General features: G+C 48.1%; 1 protein-coding gene and 1 long non-coding RNA gene across 2 annotated transcripts in view; both read right to left on the bottom strand.

The window, feature by feature from the left end:
- LOC137476579 (uncharacterized) overlaps positions 1-22,582 on the bottom strand; it is a 110,561-nt gene that overhangs the window by 81,276 nt on the left and 6,703 nt on the right. The window lies entirely within an intron of this gene.
- Positions 4,010-8,413, bottom strand: MAPK1IP1L (mitogen-activated protein kinase 1 interacting protein 1 like). The gene is made up of 3 exons (XM_068194932.1): positions 8,258-8,413; positions 7,012-7,725; positions 4,010-6,574 (listed from the first exon to the last, which is right to left on the bottom strand). Exons 1-3 carry the CDS (start codon positions 8,279-8,281, stop codon positions 6,563-6,565), a joined length of 750 nt encoding a protein of 249 aa, XP_068051033.1. The 5' UTR covers positions 8,282-8,413; the 3' UTR covers positions 4,010-6,562.

Here is a 22,582-nt window from a genome sequence, read left to right as displayed (position 1 = left end):
TGAGCAGGACGGTGGAGGGCAGCTACCAGCACCGAGAGCAAAATCCAGAGGAACCTCATCGTGCTTTGCTTTCACACAACACTCTTAAAGCTCGTTTTTCCAACACCTTATATAATTTTTTTTACCCATTCAGAGCAGTTTTTGCTTGAGGTCACTCCACTCCCACGCTCCTTTTAGCAGCTCCCTGCTCTGCCAGCCAGGACAGAGCCCCAGGAGAGGAGCATCAAGACAAGGATGGTGACAGTGGCAGCACAGAGCTATGAATGTGATCAGCCCAGTATTCCAGGTTGATGTGGTGCTGCTTTCTGAGGGGAAAACAGGACAGAATCCAGGCAGAAATGCAGAAATGAAAGCCTGGCATGGAAGCTGATGAGACTTTGAAGTACCTCAATTAAAAAAACCTTCAAGATCAACAGCTCTGTCAGTGCCAGCAAACCCTGGCTTTACAGAGCTTGGCACGCAGTGAGAGCAGCACCAGGGTATTAAAGCAGTAATTTTCCCCACTTTAAGTGATTTTAAACCGTGATATTCTGCCACCTTCTCTTTGCTGGAGGGTGTTGCCTGTAAACAGAAGGGAACACAGGCAAATTGGAAACAATCCCTCTGAACCATTTCTGTCACACAAAGCACTGGAATGTGAAGATTTCACATTGTGCAAATGAAGCACGTTCCTTTGAAAAGGCACCACAGCACAGGGTTACTTTTCATTATCCTTTAACAGCTCAGAAAAGTGGAGTATCCTGACAAAATGTCCTCGTCAGCACGCACTTCTGGGGTTCTCAGCATGGATCTACCCCAGGACAACACTGCATTCACGAGCCAGAGGTGTCACAGAGTAGCCTGAGTTGGAAGGGACCCACAAGGATCATTGGGTCAAGCCCCTGTCCCTGCCCAGACCCCCCAACAATCCCACCCTGGCCATCCCTGGCAGCGCTGTCCCAATGCTCCTGGAGCTCTGGCAGCCTCGGGGAGGCTGGGCAGCACCCTCTGGGGGAAGAACCTTTTCCTGATATCCAACCTAAACCCACCCTGGCACAGCTTCATGCCATTCATGCCAAGCCCAAGAATTCCGAAATGAAATCCAGTGTCTTTTGTCACCTTCCAAATTCATTTCAACAATGGATGAATTCCATATTTGCTTTTAACCAGGCATAAACCAGCACTACTTTCTTAGAGTGATGTGTGATTCTGGTGGGAAGGGACACTGGGAGGTTCCTAGTTCTCACATGGAATGAAACTGAGCTGATGCAGGCGTTTAGGGGTCAATTGCTACAGGAATTCCCTCCCCTAATCACAAGAACATGAATGTGCAAGATCAGGTAAGATCTTGCACAGCCAGCAGGAGGAGGACCTGAAATGAAACACGAGGTGTGCCAAGGTCTGCTCAACACAGCCCTTCCCTGTCTTGTCATGAGAAAGCTGGGAAGAGGACAGGAACACAGGCACTGTGATTTTATCTCCCTGTCTCTCATTTAACAGGGAGGGTTCCCTTTGGAAACTGATAACAGGGAGCAGAACTGTTCCTGCTGCTGCACTGACTCCCCTTGTCACTTACCTGGGTGTAACTTGGAACTGCATGGCAGCTCATGATCTGCAGCTCAGGGGATACAAAGTCCCATTGTCATCAAACAGGACAACCTGACCAACCAGCCAATCCCTGAAACAAAAGTATCACAGAATCTCAGAATGGTTTGGCTTGGAAGAGACCTTAGGTCTTAGATCAAATGTCACACCCTGCCATGAGCAGGGACTCCTGCCACTAGACCAGGTTGTTCCAAGCCCCATCCAACCTGGCCTTGGACAATTCCAGAGATGGGGCAGCCACAACTTCCATGGGCAACCTGCTTCCAACAAACCTAAGAGATTCTGCAGGCAAGAGTGACCAAAAATATGTTCCCTCTCTGTTATCAGCTGGCATTTTTAGTTAACTCATTCCACTGACCTGTGAGAGCACAGGAAAAGTTATATGTAGCTTATCCCACTACATCAACCTTGGAAATGGGAAAACTGAGCCAGCAGGGAGTGAAATAGGGGAGCATCCCATGAGTGGAGCCACCATCCCTCTCCAGACCATAGCCCTGGGTCCCAAGGGATACCCAGGGATGGGTGGCTGTGGGTGCAGAGCTCACTCCCCCACAGGGCACAAACACCTACAACACCCACCCAGGAACACATCTGGGTCCAAGTCCTCTTGGGATCCTCCTGCAGCTGTGTCTGGGCTGAGCACACCCCGGTGTGACACTGGGAGTTATTCCTGCTGTGCGGATGAGTTGGTTGGAAGCTTTGGGTCACAGCTGAAACTTGCGTTTTTTCATTGCCCAACTGACACTCAGACACCAGTGCCTGGTGAATAAATGGCTGCTTGGTGTGTATGGAATTGCCCTCTAACAACTGGAATTAGGAGCTGAACTTTAGAAATGGGGCAGCCAATATTAATAAAAATACACATGGAACATTTCATCCTTCCACAGATGCCAAAGGGCTCTCACTGCACTGAGGCTCAGGCCACCCTTCCTATCGAGGTGGAAGGGGGCCCTGCCCACAGCAGGGGTGGAATGAGATGGTTTTTGAGGCCCCTTCCAACCCAAACCACCCTGTGATCACCATCTGTCTCCTGGGACAATTTGGAGTGGCTGGGCACAGGAGTGGAGCAGAACTGACACATCCACAGCGGGATGAACCCTGCACTGGCCCCGCTGCACACCCCTGAACAGCTTTTACTCCTCTCAGAATGATATAGATAAAAATCACTTAGAACCATTGAATCCTTTCGCTTGGAGAAGAGCTCTGATGCGGGGTTCAAGTCCAACCTTCCCCCCAGCACTGCCAAGGCCACCACTGACCCCTGTCCCCAAGTGCCACATCCCCATGGCTTTTAAATCCCTGCAGGGATGGGGACTCCATCCCTGCAGGGCTGGACCATTCTTTCCAGGAAGAAATTTTCTCCAACATCCAATCTAAACCTCCCCTGGTGCAGTTTAATTCCCTCTCATCCTGTCCCTTGCTCCCTGGGAGCAGAACCCAGAGAGTTGTGCAGAGCCAGGCCCCCCCTGAGCCTCCTTTTCTCCAGGCTGAGCCCCTTTCCCAGCTCCCTCTCACAGGACTCGGTCCCTCAGAAATACTCAACTGAAGTTTCCTGGGTCTGCAGGGCAGCAGTTAACATAAGTGGATCTGCATGGCCACGTCTCTACTGATGCACTGGAGCTGCAGACAGAATTCATTGGAGATTTCCAGAGGAAGGGACAATCCCACAGCTGGACAGTCAGGATAAAGCGCTGCCCACGCACTGCACTGTTCATTAACAGATGTAAGGATTATTTTTGGACCATGGACTAAAATGAGTTTTTGTCAAGCCTTAAGTGGATAAATAATTTTGTTTATTTTATTTCCTGTTCACTGCTGCCATTTTTACCTTCCCTTAGGGTGAAGGTGTGAACCAAGGCAGCAGCATTGGCCAGCTCAGTGTGAACTGCTCTGCAAGCCAATATATGGAAATGCAGCCACAAGTGATGCCCAAATTTAGTAGTTCACACTGATGCCAAGCCCTGGAGTTTCTGTTATTCACTTTATCCCATCAAACTCCTGGGAAGTGTGTAAGAACAGTGGTTTGGGGGTCACTTACCACATCCACGTGTGTCAATCTAGCACAGGAATTGTTCAGAGACAGGGAAAACACACACACAACTCTTCACAGGTAAAAACCAGTCCCATTCCTCCTCTCCAATGAGCAAGATCAGATCTTTTCTCTCCTAATTACCAAGGAATTTGTGAACAGGCAGTACCTGGGGCTGACATGCTACACCAGAGCCATGGTCGCATCCACATTTAATATCCCTTATGTACAGGCTGCAAATACCACAAAAGGAAGAGGAAAAACACAGAAGTCAAGTAATTCTGATTTTATATTCAGGCTTTGCAAATCAAGGATGTCCTATTTTTACTATTCATTCAAGGCAAAAGTCTACACAGGCATGTCAAAAGCAGGGATTGAAAAACAGTGAACACAACAGTCTTGAAAATACGTTTAATGTCTAATCTTATACAAAAGTGACAGCATTTTCAAAAAAATATCAAATCCTGTATTTATAGCTTCTCACTATCATACAGCAATATTTGTTTCATCTAAAGAAAATACAGCAGCAGGTGATAATCTATACTTTAAAGATGTGATTGCTTATATTTCGTATTGTAAACAAATGCAGTATGTCAACCTCAAAGCACAAGTCAAAACGAACTCCTCAGCAACTGAACTCAAAATGATGCATAGAAATGTACAAATTCCATTGCAAAAGCTTCAGGCCAGAAGTTGCTCACACTTGACATAACATGTGATAAAGTTACTACACGGTATATAGTGACACCTTGAGTTTTTACACAATAGATTAACAGGAATACCCTTTTCACTGCTATGCAAAGAACTCTGCTCACAAAAACAAAGGGGTTATGAAACAGTTTTCATGACCTCAAGAAATACGAATATACATTGAAAAACATCCCATATATATTGAATTTTAGCCTAAATGTTCCAGTAATAAATCCTGCCTATTTCAGGAAGAACCTAGAAGTCTAGTTACTTTTACAAAACCCCTTTCCAAAAATCATTACTTGCTATTTTTGCTTTATCCTTTCCTACCTCTTCCCATTCCCTGCAGAGACATATGGCCAGTGCAATTCCAACTGGAGGGCTGCTACTGCATGATCCATTCATTTGGAATAAATGTTTTTTCATTACAATGATTTACAGTCTAAGGCTGCAGGTATCAAAAAAGCACTTAAGCAAATGCAGTCAATGTTGCTTATGTTAATTTTTAATTAGTCTTGCCAAGTCTGCTAGGGGGACAACTGGGGGCTTTTTTAAGGTTAGCGAAGACTTGCACTTTTGGTTCTTATTCCAAGGGTTAAGTTGCTGGGGTTTAAGTTGAAGTGTTAAAGTATTTTTGTTCAGCTCCAGTATTGTCTTTCTAAAAGAAAGAATAGACATTCCTTTGCTATCAGCTTTCATGACGTTGGATTAAAGCGGCCACAGCTCAGCTGGCTGCTTTCTCCTGCAAAAATACTGTAGGACTTTGCCATAAAGGCTATGACCACCAAGAAGCATCACCACCAGGTCACCCCATGTGCTTTTAGAGTGTCATCACACGCATGCAGGAAGCCATGAAAGTACTGGAAGAGAATTAACTCGTGTTCACAGTTCCATGATACAAAGACTCCCTAATGAGCTACCATGTGAAGCAAAAATCTGTTCCTAATTCTACCCACAGAGGCTAAGTCAGGAGATCCCCAGCTGGGGAGGAAACAAACTGTCCGTGGTCCAAGTGTAGGCCATGAAGTACCACCAAGAGACGTGGCTGTGTCTCGGCAAACCCCTCGGATGTGCTTGGCACAGATATGGCAAGAACACGAAAACTCAGGGCAGTGCCCCTTGGGAGAGGCAGCTACACAGCAGTGCACAGGCTTCCTGACATTCAATTTCTCCCAAATTCCTCCTACTCCGTGAGGTATGCAGACACCCAGCTGGGAACAGAGGGCTGCTCCCAGGGACAGCAAACGAGAGCCCCTCGCGCCCAGCGGCAGCAACGAGGATCTCTGTCGTGACACAGCTGTGCCAAAAACTGCTGGGAAGGGAATGCTCAGGTTGGGTTTTAAGCTCAAGTTCAGTTTCCAGGGACTCTGAAAAAGTCTGCCAGGTTTACACAACCCAGCAGCCAAGTCAAATTTGAAATGACTAGAACCCAGGTCAGAAATAGGGAAGTACCTACGTGGGGATCAGTTTCTCTTTACACAGACCAAGCCAAACTTCCAACCACCACAGAATGAGAACTGGCAACAGGATGTCCTCATTTGCATGCATAAAACTCACATTTTGCTGATTCAAAGTTAACTGCACATCCAGGTTATTTCATTTGCACAGGAATGCCTGTTTGTGAACACCAACAGTGTGCTGACAAGTCACACCAAGGCTTCCAAACGTGGCTCTTCTCCTCCGTAGTCCCAGACCGAGCAATTGGTTTGAGTATGTACAAAATGCTGAGAAAACCTTCGAGTTCACATGCTCTGTCTTGTTAGTTTGAATTACTGTAGCACGTTCAAAAATTAGGTTTCTTGACTAAAACGTTGAAACACTTTCTCTATTGACTTTTTAGAATAACCTGAAAATAGACAAAATATGACTATCCATCCGTTCAATGACCAGCAGGAGTCTGGCAACGAGACTTAAAGCATTAATGGAAACTTAAGAATTAACTTTTTTTAATTCCGTGGGCCTGATTCTTTATAATCCTTACATGGCAACTCCTGTTTTTCCAAGGAATACTTGCCAACATAAGAACCACAGGTGTGTTAGTTGATTTCTTCTCTTTGTATTTCACTTGATTAAACCAAATAATTATGCCAGCATATGAGCAAGGTATATTGATGTAAACTGCTCCTTCATACCTCAAATGCACACACAAGAGGCAATATTCTTCATAGCCCCATACATTACTGAAACAAAAACTGTAAAATTCTCTGTAAGTAGTGGATGAAGGTGGAAAACTACAGTATTCTGTTGCCCAGAACGTATTCAGCGGTAAGGCTGCAAGAGACAATAAGTCATGGTCAATACAGGCTTTTCACACAGCAGTTCATTCACAGTTACAAACATTGTTAATTAATCACAAATTCATCCTTATATTTTGTTATTCCCTCCCTACTGCTCTATCAACCAGCTCTCTTGATGAAAGAGATTAGAATATTTTCTCTTTCAGAATTATTACAAGGCTTTCCCCCCTTTTTTGGCTTTCCGAGTCTTTCCAAGCAGTGGAAGACCACTATAACGTGAGACATTAACATAATTTAGTCATTCTGGTATATTTAATACTTAACAAGTTGCTGCTATCCCACTGACTCGAGGAATAAAACTTGAGGTGTGCTGAAACTCCCTACCTGCACTAAAGGGTTTTACGCTACTGAATTTCCCCACTTAAAAGTGAAACACTTTAGAGTAATTTGAGACCAAAATTAAATACTCACATGGGGACCACCAGGCATTGATGGAGCACCAGCAGGACCAGATGGCACTTGAAAAGGATTAGGGGGCGTAGGATATAGTCCTGGAGCTGGGTATGATCCTGTGGGTGGAGGGAATGGCCCGGGCGGTGACGGTCCCCACGTTCCAGGCGGGACCGTACCCCACGGTACTGTCGGCGCAGCCCCTGGAGTCTGGGTAGGAGCGGAATATGGCCCTGGGGGTGGATATGGCATGCTGGGAGCAGGATACTGCCCTCCCATTGTTGGTCCCCATGCTCCAGAGGGCATGGATCCCCATGGCCCAACAGGAGCAGGAGGTGCAGCTGGCTCTGTTGGACCTCCGTAAGGTCGTGGAAGCTCTGGAAAGGGCATATTTGGTGGAGGATACTGCCCTGGCGGGACAGGACCTGGCACAGTTGGGGGTGGATATGGACCACCAGGAGGAGGGCAGGAGGGTCCAGTAGGAGGAGGAGGAAATGGAGCAGGCGGTCCCGGGGGCATTGAAGGATACATTCCCGTGGGAGGAGGTCCGAAGGGCACGCTGGAAGCCGATGTGTTTGGTGGCAGTCCCGTTGGAGTCATAGGGGGGGCGCTGGGGTTATTCCAAGGGTTGGAAGCCGGCCAGCCCTGCGGAGGCTGCCCGGGCTGCTGGCCAGGCTTGGTGCTGCTCACTTTGGAGGTTTTAGCAGGCGACTGGTCTGGTAAAGCATCTGCCAACTGAAAGACAAAGAGCCGGTGAGAATGGAGTGTGCGGGCCGGAATTCCCGGCTGCAGACATCCCCCCACCAGGCGGCTGCACCACGTCCCTCTGAGAGGGAGGAGAAGAGCTCTCGGGGGCTGCACAGAGATGATTACATTCATTTTTGTGCAGCTCCTATCACTAAGGCAGCAGAGGCATTCTGACAGGCCGCAGTTAAAAAGCCAGAGATAAAAGGCGACCCACCACACGAACAACAGGCAGCTGCAGCACGAACCTGAAAACATTTCCCTAGATTTCCATTACAACTATCCTGATGCCATGAAAGCACAGCTCCTTTGTTAATGTCACAGGAGAGAACCCACGAGGCACCCAGCAGCTTCCGATGTTTAGTCCGGGGATTGCTACATCTACCCAAAAGGAAAACACCACACTGCGACACAGAGGAAATCTTTCAGCTGTCAGCTCCCCTTTTCCTTCAAAAAACTATGTCAGCTTTTGGATTAATCAACACAACTGGCTGATCTTCAGGAAAGAAAAACTGTTACTTACCGAAAAATCATCAGTTCCAGACATTGTGCTGAAAAGTAAGGTAAGATAAAGTGAAATTTGTTGAAAATAATAAAGGTATTTTTAAGCAAGACTAAATGAGACATCTGCATTTGTCTCATTCAGAGCGCAGCGGGTGCTGAACCAGCAGCACCTCCTGGTGCCTTGGTTCCAGAGCCTGTGGCTCACACCAGCTCCTGGAGCACGGATCAGGGTGATCAGTGCTCGTGGACACCTGTGCCAGGTGTTGCTTTGGGGATCTCCAGTTAGTGAGATAATGGGAATAAATTTCCTCTTTGTGTTTTAGCCCTGGGTTTATTGCTGTCCCAGCTGCCTCCCTGTGCTCTCAGAGTGACCCAAACCTTTCTCTGGATAAAGTTCCCATGAAAAGGAAAGCCCTGAGCCTGCACCTGCCTCCCCTCAGACAGGTGTAACACAGGATATCAATGGGTCATGTTGCAATAGGAAAAAATATTTTAAGCATTTGTATGGAGCCTGCCCAGACAGGGATGTCTGGGAAGGATTCCAGGTGTTTTCTAAACTGGGATTTGGAAAAGGTAGACCAGGATTCTTGTGGGTGAAGTCAATACCTCTAAACCAAAACATGATTAAATCAGAGACTCGTGGAATGGTTTGGGTTGGAAGGGACATTAAAGATCACCTAGTTACAACACCCTGCCATGGCAGGGACACCTTCCACTATCTCAGGTGGCTCCAAACCCCATCCAACCTGACCTTGGACACTTCCAGGAATACAGGAGCAGCCACAGCTGCTCTGGGCACCCTGTGCCAGGGCCTCCCCATCCCCAGAATTCTTCCCAGTCCCCCATCCATCCCTGCCCTCTGGCAGTGGAAGCCATTCCCTGGGTCCTGTCCCTCCATCCCTTGTCCCCAGTCCCTCTCCAGCTCTCCTGGAGCCCCTTCAGGCCCTGCAAGGGGCTCTGAGCTCTCCCTGGAGCCTTCTCCTCTCCAGAGGAACACCCCCAGCTCTCCCAGCCTGGCTCCAGCCCTTGGAGCCTCCTCTGGGCTTGTCCCAACCAGTCCACATCCTTGTGATGTTGGGGACCTCAGAAGTGGAATCACCCAGATCTTATTGCCAAAAATAAAAGTACTATAGCTTGCTAATGGTTTATCCTCCAATTATTTCAGAATAAATAACAACATCAAGGGCAGAGGATGCTTTTATTTACATTCACCAATTCCAGTAATTGACTGCAGAGGTCTCACTAATATGTATCCAACTTCCAACCTCTCCACACTTCCAAAAAACTAGGCACCAAAAAATAGGGACCAATGAGACATATTAACACATAACCAGAGGTGAGGAACTGTTAAAAAGATTGCCAAGAGGAGCCAACAAGTTTTAGGGGAGAGTGTAGGAGCCAGAAAGGAACATAAAAGGAGGAAAAATGGAAAAGACAACACAAGTTGGTTTCCACAAAACACAGCTCTTGTGTTTCCCTTGTGGATGATGAAGAACTGACTTCTAAGACAGAGAAGGGTCTCAGGGATGGAGGTTTGTACAGAAAGCCCAGATCAAACAGGTTTAGAAGCTCCCTTAGGTTAATATATATCCACACTACATTATATTCTTTACACCATCTTCTCTGAAGCTGTATTGTAAGTTTGTTACTATCTGCACAATCTCCTGGCCTCAAGACAGTTGTGGGTCAGACAAGGGGCCATTCAGCTCAGCATCCCACTTTATCTTAACAGTGACCAGTAGAGAAGAACAAGAACAGGAATGACACCCCAGCACTTCAGTGATTCCAATCTCAGCCACTTCCTAAGCTGCAGACAATTTCCATGGAGTAATAACTCTCAAATAATTCCTTTTCCACAAACACATCCAGTTTCCTCACTTAGATGAGGGGATGCTTCATTTGCCCACTTCAGAGTTGTTCCTACAACACCCACTAGCAAGGCACTCCACAGGCTGCTATTTGCTGCACAAAAGCCACCTCCTTTTTTTGTTCTAAACCTGGATTTTACTACTTTCACTTGTTGCTCCTTCATTCTTGCAGCTGAGGAAATCAGCAAGTCTATTCTTACCCACCCTGCCCATGCTGATCATTATGCTACAGATTTTTACCATTTTCTTTCATCTCTCCCTTCTCCAGGCTGAGCTCCAGCTTATCCCCCTGACCCTTGTGCAGCAGCTCCTCCCTACCTTTGATTATTCTCCCTGCCTCAATTTGAGGCTTTTCCAAGTCTTTTGTATCTTTTGGGATGAATGACAAGAAAGAACCACAGAGAACCGAAGATGTGGGATAACCATTGATTTATACAGTACCATAATTATGCTCTGGTTTGTCTTCTATTTCCTTCCTAATACTTCTTCATTTTTCAGCTGCTTTTAGATCCCTATGGAACTGACACTTTTGGGGCAATATTTCACTCCTCAGTGTCAAGGGTCAGCCCAGCATTTTATATGTGAAATTATATGCACCACTCTACATTTATCTACTCTGAATCACAGCAGATTTATTGCCATTGAATTATTTCTGCCAATTTATTACCTAATCCATACTTTCCTGAATGGCTTTGTATCAACAAGACAGTGCTCATCTCATTTCCCAAGTTATTTATGACCACATGGAACAACCCAGACCTCTGTGGAAACACAGTGAACTTTTCGAGTTACACCTAATAATTTAAATAACCCTTTTAAGAAATACCTAGTAATTTAAATAAACCTTTCAAGAAACACCTAGTAATTTAAATAAACCTGTCAAGAAACACCTAATAATTTAAATAAACCTTTTAAGAAATATATATCTACAAAGTTGATGGAATTCAGTGCTTAATTGCACGAATGCAAAGGTTTGTTAAAACTCCTGTGTTAATTTATAAAAGCAGTATTTCTTTCAAATAAGGACTCTTGCCTCAGACGAGGAACATTTCAGATCAAGGATTTGTTTAAAATTGAGAAACCAAGTGAACTACATCAGGGAAGTGGTTTCTGCTCCTGTTATTAACAGCTCAGTTGCCTGAGACATATCTACCACAAACTCAATTTCTCTTCAAGAAATACCTCTTCTGCTAAGAATTCATTAAATTTTGCCATTAACCACACTCAATAATAATAAGTTGGCAGGGGATTTTGGGTGGTACTGTAGTTCAATTTACCTCCATGGACAGAGAAGCTATTTATCATAACCCCAAAAATAAAGGAAGACAATCATTACCACACAGACAAGTACAAAAAAACTTTTACATAAGTGCACAGATAATAATAACAATCATCATAATCAGGTTATTAAAAAAAACCACCAAAACAGGTCAAGAGAATCCTCATTTCTTTAGGCAGATGGAGAGATGGGATAAGACCAACTGAAAACCAGATCTACAACAGACTGAAAATAGTCCACAGAAGAAGTTGGAACATTTGCTGCGAGGGAGAGAAGGAAGAGAAGAAATGAAACTAAAGGAGAACTCAGAAGAAAATCCTGTGATCTGTCACAAAAGTGTCAGAGAGGAGTAAATTCAAGTCAAGCAGCGGGTGAACATGGTTGAAACAGGCCTGCTTCCCAAATATCCCCAATATTTGTTAGCAGATCATTCCCAAATATTTCTGTGCCATGAAAACGAAGAGAACAATTCTGCTGCATGATTTATGAAAAAAAAAAGGAAAAAAAAAAGGAAGAGGGGAAAAAAAGTAGTTAAGCATAACTTAAATGAGATTTAGTGGCTTTTTTACTTTGGCAAGCAGACAAGAGCAACATTTGTTGGCAACATTTGGGATAACTGAGCCCATGCCAAGCATGTCAAGGATCCTCCTGCACAAAGGATGTCCTATTTCAGGGATGTTTTTTAAACAGACATTTAATCTGGGTACTGCCACCTTCATTTCATAAAAAAGAAACTGAAATTACCCTTAACATTCAGACAACATATGAACTCATCTGTGCTTCAATCTGGAATCTATATTCCATTCAGGTTGTTCAACACTAGTTAAAGAATTTCAGTCAAAACCTTACAGGAATACCAATTATATTACAATTATTGCCCAAGGCATTCACATGCTCACCAATCAGACTCAGAGACAGTGTCAGACAGAAGACCTCCAGTAACTAAATTTTAAAGTCCCTCCAGGTCACACATGGGCTCAAGATTTTAGGAAAAAAAAAACCCACACTGAATGGTGGCTTGATGGGATTTTTAGAGTATTAGAATTAATAAATGGACTCCTGAATTAACCATTTATCTCTAGAAGCTTTCCTGGTGCACAAGCACTGATATCAGCAGAGAAACCCACTCATGTAACAGACATTCATTCTGCCACATTTGAACTCTACTCCAAATATCTTCCCTGCAGTTGGGATGAAGAAAGAACAAATGGAAGGAGGGTTCAGGAGTTGAAGTTATTTGGCAGGGAGCAGAAAGACAACAGAGCTGGCAGCATTCAGAGTGAAGTCCTGCTTGCATCCACTGTGCTGTAAGATAAGATTCCCTTTGTTTTCTCAGGGCCAACGCCCCTGGAAACATCTCTGGCTTCCCAGAGCCTGCCAGCTCCAGCTCTGCTGGTCAGGGCAGCACCTCTCAGCCACCTCAGAGCACCAAACTGAAGCAAGGGATGGAGAGAGATGATCAATGCCTGCAAACAAAAAAGGCTGCCAGGAGCTGAGTCCCTCTCACCCTTTATCCTGAAGAGTCATGAGAGGCAGGAAGGACTTCACTGCACCTGCCCAGAAATGATATCCTGCAAAACCTTCAGGCCACAGGCCAAGGCCTCCTGGATATCCTATCCATGAGGTGCTCCCAAAAGTGACCAGCAGGTAGGTGAGATGAGCGAGGCTGGTGGGCTCATGCTGCCCTGGAAAGAGAGAAAGGCTGGGAAGCACAATTCCAAGCCAGCTCTGGCAGGAGAGTTCTTCCAAGAGTGTTCCCAGCCACGGGGTGACTCTTGGGGAGGTCTGTGAAACGCCTGCTTCTGGCAGCCTGGTGCTACGTGTGCCGTGCTAAATCCGTCCTACTGAACAGCTTCCACAACAAACCAGCTCCACGCTGCTTTTTCAGCTCTAAACCCTCTTGGACTGCATCCATCTCGCTGAAACTATGGGTGTAGTAGCAATTTTTCCCATGCTTTTGCCTTTCCTGGCTTTTATCCACCATCAGTCCTTACAGACCCTCCTTAGGAAGAGCTATCCAAAGCACCTTTTCTAACCCAAAACTAAGCATCAGCTACTTTCCTTTTTTTTTTTTTTTTGAGTTGTATGACATGATTCCAACACTTGATGTGCCAGATTTAGTTCCTGTCTCCAAGATCATCTTCCAAACACAGAAAAAGGTTTTCTGGATATGCAACAGGCTGTGCTGCATTTCCACTGGGTGGCATGGCTGCCTCGGCAGAGAGGCTCCTTTGTCACTCTAACATGACTAATTCCTGCCAGCATCACCTCATCCACAACAGGATTTCTGCCCACATAAGTGTAACTACCCAACATAGCACCCGGAGAAAATGGAAGAGACACCAAGTCTTTGACGGCTTCTAAATGTTTTCTAAAATATGCAAATTCCTGCAGCTTCAGGCGTTAAATATCAACACTTCAGATTCGGCCTTTAGAGAATCCCAGAAGGGTTTGGGTTGGAAGGGACCTTAAAGACCATCTTGTTCCACCCCCTGCCATGGGCAGGCACACCTTTCTCCACAAGACCAGGTTGTTCCAAGGCCCTTCCACTTCCAGGGATCCAGGGGCAGCCACAGCTTCTCTCAGCACCCTCTGCCAGGGCCTCACAACCCTCACAGACAATAAGTATCCCATCCATCCCTGCCCTCTGGCAGTGGGAGCCATTCCCTGGGTCCTGTCTCTCCATCCCTTGTCCCCAGTCCCTCTCCAGCTCTCCTGGAGCCCCTTTAGGTCCTGCCAGGGGCTCTGAGCTCTCCCTGGAGCCTTCTCCTCTCCAGAGGAACACCCCCAGCTCTCCCAGCCTGGCTCCAGCCCTTGGAGCATCTCCATGATTTCCTCTGGACTTGCTCCAGCAGCTCCACCTCCTCCTGATTTTGGGAGCCCCAGAGCTGGACACAGCACTCCAGCGGGGTCTGAGGAAACTGGAGCAGAGGGGCAGATTCCCCCCCTCTCCCTTCTGCTCACTCTCCGGGGACCCAGGGGCAGCCACAGCTTCTTTGGGCACCCTGTGCCAGGGCCTCCCCACCCCCACAGAGAAGAATTCCTTCCCAATATCCCATTGAACCCTGGCCTCTGGCAGTGGGAAGCCATTCCCCCTGCCCTGGCACCCCATGCTCTTAAACAGCCCCTCTCCATCTTTCTTCAGACTCTCTTCAGGTCCTGGAAGGCCACAATTGGATCACCCCAGATCCTTCTCTTCTCCAAGATGAACCACCCCAGCTCACTCAGCCTTTCCTCACAGGAGAGCTGCTGCAGCCCTCTGATCATCTTGGTGGCCTCCTCTGGCCCTTTCCCCATCCTGAAAGCCTCCCCAGAGCTCACATACCATAAAATAATGTGGTGTGCCCTGGGTGTTTATCCATGGGGAAAATAAAGTTAATTGACAATCTAAACCAACAGCTACATCATCAGTGCCTATGAGAGGTTTGGGGATATTTCTGCCCCTTTCCCTGTCTGTTATAAATGGAAAAATGACACAAGTCAGTTTCCAGATTTTCAGGACAGATGTCTTCAAGACCGACAACCAAATGGTGGCATTTGCTATAAACTGTCAACTACCAAAGTGAAAATAATTCTTCAACACAGAGGACCTGGCAGCTTCCAGGCCCTGTAAAACACAAAGCCATAAGGATCTGTGGTCTGTGCCAGCTCTTCACCCTCACCAGCCCATTCAGTTCCACAGCTGATCCCCTCACCTGGTCCCCAAACCCAGCCGATGGCTCCACACTGGGCAGGCTCGGAGCACAGGGAGGTGCCCTGTTTGTGTGCCAGCTGGGACACAAAGTCAGGGCACAGCAGAGAGTCTCCCCTGCCACAGATCCCTCCTGTGCACACCACCCAGCCCTGGGAATCCTGAAAAAGATCTGTTAGTCCAGCAGCCTGGAATGATCAAAACTGATCTTTCAGAGTTGCCTCTAAATTATCTTGAGAGCTACAGAGCCTCACGTCACAGAATCCCAGAGTGGTTTGGGGTGGAAGGGACTTAAAGCTCATCTCATTCCATCCCTTGCCATGGCAGGGACACCTTCCACTATCCCAGGCTGCTCAAGCCCTGTCCAAGCTGGCCTGGAACACTTGCAGGGATCCAGGGGCAGCCACAGCTTCTGTGGGCAGCCTCTGTTCTCCTCTCAAGCATTGTCAGCTCAATTATTGTAATTGTTTTGGATGAAATAAACTCTGAGGAGTGACTATCAAACAGCTTCACTGCAGGGTTTTGGTGTGTCACCCCCTAAAAAACATCAAACCCACGTGTCCCATTCCATTCTGGCACACAAACCCAGACACTTTTCTGCTCCTTGGCTGAGGCTCTTTCCCAGAAAAAACACTTTTCAGGGTTTACACCTGGCACCCCTCTTCAACTGGCACTGTTAAAATGCACTTGGATGAACTCAAGCTTCAAGAATATCCAAAATGCTTCCCAGGGCTGGCCTGATATTCACCACGAATTTTTCCTTCAGCCACAGATCTGCACAGCTCCCGGGAAGAGCAGTTTCAGGGCGTGTCATTTTGGTTTCAAAAAGACAAAGCAGCTACTTTTGTTCTTGCACCACTGGCAATAAGGCTGAGTACCAGCAGATCGGCCCCGTTTTCCACGGAATTCACCTGGAAACAAGTTTTTCATCAGAAACAAAAGCTGTCAGGCGGGCAGCACTGATACCACGCGGTGCTGGCCCTCCCCTGTGCGTCAGCTGCCTTAAAACACGTTAAAATTCGATAAACCAACTTCCCACCAACTCTGAAACACCGGCTCTCCCGAGCCCGTCTTTGGAGAGGAAGCTTTGGCTTAAAGTCACTTATATGCAATCCGCGCTCACTGAGGTGCTCATTAATAAACTACGGCCGCACGACGCAAAAAAAAAAAAAAAAACAAAACAAAAAAACCACAAAACAAAAAAACCAACCAAAAACCCGAATAAATATTTAACCCAGCCAAGACAGCGCCGCCACCGCCGCTACAGAGCCACCAGGCCCCGCCACGAGCGACCCCCGGTGCTCGGCGGGGACCAGCACCGCCCGCCCCCCGCAGGCGGGGCGGCACCTCCGGGATGCCTGAGGCGCGGCCCGGCGGCCCCGCGGCCGCAGCCCCCCCCCGCCCTCCCGCGCTCCCCGCGGCGGCGCGGGGCCCGTGCCGGCGGCGGGGCCGGGTGCCGGTACCTGAGCGGGGGGGGGGAGCCGGCGCAGGCCCGGAGCGACGCGGCGGCCGCAGCTGCACCGCCACCGCGACGGGCACCGGAACCGGAACTGCGTCACGGAGGCCGCGCCCACACCCCCCCCCCACTCCCCCCGCCGCCGCCACACCGGAGGGGCGCGCGCTCGGCCACGCCCCTCCACGGCAGCCGTGTCACCGGCACCGCCCACCCGCGGCCTGGCCACGCCCCTCTCCTCGCGTCACGGGCCACACCCACCCATAGCCACGCCCACAAAAAAATCTGCATCATAGACCACGCCCACCAACGACGAGACCACGCCCATCGCCGCCTTCATAGCCGCGCCGCCTGTGCGGGGTCACGTGACAGCGAGCGCGGGCCCCGCCCTTGCCCCGCGGTCACGTGACGCCTCCCCTGAGGGGCGGGCGCGGCCCCTGAGGGGAGCCGGCCCGGCGGGCCCGCGGCCGCGGGAGCTGCGCTTGAACCGCGCTGCGCCACCATTTTCACCACTTTCATTCAAAAAAAAAATAAACTTGTACCTTGATTTGTCGCCCCCCCCCACCCTCGCCCGTGAATCTAAATCTGCGCCGTGCAGTTCAAGACCTGCAGCAGAAACTGACGCAGCAAAGCTTACTTTCTGTCCCTTCAACGGGGAAAAAAAAAGTCGAATATTCTTAGTGTAAAAAAAAAAAAAAAATCACTTTAGCTACTAAGAAATTAAAATGTAATTTCCGTGTGCAAGGTAAATTGCCATTGATGGTTCCAGTAAAAGCTCCAAGAGCATTGATTTGTTTAAACCTACAGCCGCCAGCACAAGCACTTCAGCAGAAGCTGCACAACTCCTGTCACGTTTAACAGTGCAATTAGCAGTCATCTAAACAGTGTAATTACTAATCATACAAACAGCTGATTCTAATGGATCTATCTGACTGCTGAAAATCCAATTCTGATTTTCTTCTCGCCCAGCAGCAGCGACTGAAGGGAGTCCTGACAGCTCCAACAATTCCACCACGCTCCTGAGAGCCTCGTCCAAACTCTCCCTGAGCTCTGTCAGCCTTGTGGCCACGACCACTGGCTGGGATTTCCCCTCACCTTACACAAAATACCACGAAATTTTCACTTTCATGTTATCCCAGATCATCCAATTTTCACCTTTCAACCCTAAAGATGCCCCTGAAATCCGCATTTTCCCTTTGCCCTCTCCCTGCGTGCCTCCGTGTCCGCAGCCCCTGTGGCGGGGCCCAAACACACGGTGTGGTTCCCTGCCCTGCCCTTCCCAGCTATGGCACTAATCCCGAGCCTTTCCATGCCCGCGTAATTCCGTCAAACTCAGCAGAAACGCGGGCACGGGCGATGCCCAGCACATGCCGACCCGGCCGCTGGCGCCCTTCCCTTGGGAGCGAGCATCTGTTTGTGCTTTTCAAGGTCATTATTCAGCCGTTTCTGAAGTAACAGGGAAAATTCAGTGGCAGGAGCAGGAGCGGGGCGCTGGCAGCCCAGAAATCTTCCCAGGAGAGTGAGCAGAAGGGAGAGGGGGGGAATCTGCCCCTCTGCTCCAGTTTCCTCAGACCCCGCTGGAGTGCTGTGTCCAGCTCTGGGGCTCCCAAAATCAGGAGGAGGTGGAGCTGCTGGAGCAAGTCCAGAGGAAATCATGGAGATGCTCCAAGGGCTGGAGCCAGGTTGGGAGAGCTGGGGGTGTTCCTCTGGAGAGGAGAAGGCTCCAGGGAGAGCTCAGAGCCCCTTGCAGGACCTAAAGGGTCTCCAGGAGAGCTGGAGAGGGACTGGGGACAAGGGATGGAGGGACAGGACCCAGGGAATGGCTCCCACTGCCAGAGGGCAGGGATGGATGGGAGATTGGGAAGGAATTCCTGGCTGTGAGGGTTGTGAGGCCCTGGCAGAGGGTGCCCAGAGAAGCTGTGGCTGCTCCTGTATCCCTGGAAGTGTTCTAGGCCAGGTTGGACAGGGCTTGGAGCAACCTGGGATGGTGGAAGCTGTCCCTGCCCATGGCAGGGGGTGGAACAAGATGGTCTTTAATGTCCCTTCCAACCCAAGCCACTCTGAAATCCTGTGGTAGCTGTAACAGTCCTGAAACTGCAATGTTTTTACTGACTAATTTTCATAAATAATTGCTACCAAAACTAAATGGGCATTTGCTACAGACTCCATCCCATAAGGGCATGACAACATGTCCTCTGAATTTAAATAAAAGCCACGGGAACTTTGGGCTGACTTCACAGCTCTTTCACAATTGCCTTTCCGAGTCCAGCGATCACTGGGAGTTCCTGCAGGAGCAGCCCTTTCGGTGTGGCCTCGTCGGGAGAAATGAGCAAATAAGGATGAAATCAATCCTCCTCCCAGCTGTGTTCAGGGCACCTTTGCTTTTCCACGCTTGAAAGGGCAGCGCTGTGGGCGGCTGCTGCCGTGTCCTGGGCTGCCAGTGGTGACAGCAGGAGTCCCCAGAGCTTGACGTTTCTTCCTGAGCAATCTGGTAGTTAGAAACCCTAATTAATGAGCAAACATGCAGCCGACAACGGTGGTGATGTCTCACTTTAAATATCAGACTGGGACTGCAAAAGCACTTTTAATCAATAATCTCACCAGCCAACCTCGCCGAGCTTCACATTAGGATCACACAATGTGTAGAAGTAGAAAAGGATGATGAATTTTTGAACTTTTTCTCCCCCCTTGGGTAAATGCAGCTTTTCAGCTGTGTGTGTGTATATGCTGAAGGCTGTAAAAATCCCACAATGGTTTGGTTTGGGAGGGACCTTAAAGCTCATCTTGTTCCAAGCCCATGCCATGAGATGGGACACCTCCCACTAGACCAGGTTGCTCCAAGCCCTGTTCAACCTGGTCTGGAACACTGCCAGGAATGAGGCAGCCACAGCTTCTGTGGGCAGCCTGTGCCGGGGTGGAATTTACATTCAATTGATTCATCTTAGTGCCAGGAATAGGTCTTGGGGAGGGCTAACACCGAGCCCTGGCCACATCCTATTGGAAGATGTTTGCACTTTGCACACTTAATTGTGTAATGTAAGAAACGTTGGGGTGAAACAGTGAATTTAAATTATTCAGAAAGGCTGTTTGGTGTAATGGTGTGAGGGCAGTTCTTCAGTACAGGCCTGCACCCTGCCTGTGTGCTACAAGTGTTGGCCGCTCTGTTTTTAGCTCAGCTTCATGTAAATATTTGGGTTGGAAGGAAGCTCTGGTCTAACCTCTGTCTCAAAACAGGCATAGCTGTGAACCTTGTCTGCCTGAGTTCTGAGTGTCTCCAAAGTCGGAGATTGCTCAACCTCTGGATGTTCCATCCCTAAAAACAGCCCCTGTGAGTGCTGCCATTATTCCCTGTGTCCCTCAGACTTTCCCTTGCTGGACTTGTGGCTTGTCCTCCTGCCACGTACCTCTGCCCACTCAGTACCACCCGCCTGGATGGCTGGAGGCTGCCGAGAGCTCCTTCCTACCCTCTCTCCCAGCTCAAAAATACAATTTCCACAGCCTTTCTTCATGCTCCGGCCCCCAACTGTGCCAGTGGCCCCTGCTGAACTCCCTCCGGTTTCAGCATCTCTCTTGTCTTTCAGTGACAAAATTGGGCATAATTGCCTGCCTCAGCCTTTGTTTTGGGGTAAAAGACCAACAGACAATACTTAAATTGTCCGATTCAGTACTTTTTAGGGACAATAGCACAGATCTTGAGTTGTGACAGGCATCAGAGGCAGGGGAACTTTATCACACCCGGAGGGCTGTTCATGCCGTGAACAGTAAATTCAAAGGAGCAATAACAATATCTTTGTTGTACTTCCCTTTTACATCAGCCAGTCAGGAGGAACAGCACACAGTGGAGGCATCACTTTGCTATCCAACTCAGGAAAAAAAAAGTTGTTTTTTTTTTAAATCAAGTTTAAAATTCTAGAATGTAACGTCAGCTTTCATTAAGAAAATGCCAGTCTCTTGCTGATGGACTGGAACAGTGAGATATAAGATATTAATCCCTAGTTCCAGTGTTGATTCTTACAGGGCGATGTCACTCGCTTTTCAATTCATGCCTCAGTGTGCTCTATGAACATCAAGCACTCTGAAGAATTAGCTGAGCCACCCTGAAGCTAGATTTTAAAGGATACCAGATGGTATGTTCAGTGCATGTGGTAAGCTTTTATATGCTTTTCCCCTATGGCCAATCACTGACTGATCATTTATTTCAAAACTCTCATAAAATAAATCACTTTGAAAACGATGCTGTCTCTAGTTAATAAGTGCTCTTCCTCAAAGCAGAGGCCTGTTGCCATGAAGATAAAATCATAAAACTGGTTCAAAGTGCATGGGGATGGCAAATTCACCCTATTGAGGAGAGGAGATAAACTGGATTGAACTGGAAAGGAAGCGTAGCTGTCTGCTTGTTGTGAAATTATGAGCAGGTGAAGCGTCATTAAAGGCGCTCCGACAGTCACTTTGGTACTAACACGTGAGCTTTCTGTGACAACGAGTGAATTTTTGGGTACATTTTCTTCCCACAGTGGTGGATATGTAAAGCCTTGATCATGTGTCAAGTTACTGTATGAGTTTGTTTTCAGGTTTTGGAGTTAGTGATTATGTCTGGCAGCAGAAAACAGAGCTCTCTTAACTTTTTTCTTTTTAGTGAATAAGAAGTAGGAAATTCCTCTGTGGGTGACAGCAATGGAACCCACCCCATCATCTGTCCTCTCAGAGAGGTTCTCACCTTCTCCTCACCCCCAAATTGAGAACCACAGTTTCCTGGAGGGTTCCAAACCTTTGTCACTACTCTCTGTCATGCAACCACAGAATCATTTAGGTTGGAAGGGATCTCCAAGGTCATTGAGTCCAACCTGTGACTGTCACCACCCTGCCACAACCAGACAAGAGCACTGAGTGCCCTGTCCAGTCATTCTTTGAACACCTTGAGGGACAATGACTTCATCACCTCCCTGGGCAGCCCTTTCCAGTGTTTAACCACCCTTTCCACGGAGGAATTCCTTCTGATATCCAAAATTCCTTCTGATTCCTCCTCCTGATCCCTTCTTGCCCTTCCCCTTTGCTCCACATGCCCAGTCCCAGAGCGTGGCTCCCCGCATGGTGTTGCAATCCTTGCAGCCTCTCAATGAGTTGTGTGACATTTGCCGTCTGGCTGACAGCCATGGCTCCAACAGGCAGATGATAATATAGAATTATGGCCCTTCATTCTCTGAAGGATCGTGTTTTCAAGTGCTCAGTGCTGTGGAGAAAAAGCTGGAAAATTTCTTTATCCGAAACCTTGAAAAGAAGATAAAAGGACCCCTTATTTTATTTCACTCTGATGTTGCAATTGTAAACAAAACTTTTTTTTTTTTTTTTTTTTTTTTTTTTTGAGAGGGAGGAGGAGGAGGAGGTGAGGAATAACTGAAGTGGCTGTGGAAGCTTTGCCCTGGCAGTGAGGGCAGAGTTGATTTTCCCCGTGGTCAAGATGCTCTGTCAGATACAAATACACAGGCACATTCACACATCCCTGGGGGAGAGATTTTAGAATAGTCACAGTGGGACAGCCCAGAGGTCCAGCTGGCCTCATGACTGTGGGCAACACCGGGTCCTCAGGAAAAGGAGAAAGACAAGGAATATGGAGTGATCCTCCCCTTGCCAAACCTCCAGGCCCCTGGCAATTGGCACTCTGGGGTTACATCTGCAGCAGCAGCCATGGGAGACCCACCCAAGGCAAGGCTGTGGGACAGTGTCATTTGTGCCATGGGATGGCTGCTGGTGATCCCTGCCATCCTGTGAGCAGCTCCCAGCAGAAGGGATGTGCCTGGATTGCTAAAATCTCAATCACTCCATTTTTCATCACTTCCCCGTGACACCAGTTGTGGCTGTATCGTTGTGCCTCGTTTTTATCTTTCTGTGTTGGGATCCGTTTGCTCACTGGGAGAGGATTCTGTGCTTGGGGCACTTTTCTCTGCAAACCTCTGAGGGCCTTTGAGGTCTCTGGTTTAGCACAGCCAGTGCCACAAGCCCCGGGGACACGGTTTAGTGGTGAACATGGCAGTGGTGGGGTAATAGTTGGACTT

Source organism: Anomalospiza imberbis, chromosome 6 (assembly GCF_031753505.1).
Source record: "Anomalospiza imberbis isolate Cuckoo-Finch-1a 21T00152 chromosome 6, ASM3175350v1, whole genome shotgun sequence".
In the NCBI taxonomy this organism is placed as follows: Eukaryota; Metazoa; Chordata; class Aves; order Passeriformes; family Viduidae; genus Anomalospiza; species Anomalospiza imberbis.
This window is presented reverse-complemented; position numbering and strand designations above follow the sequence as displayed.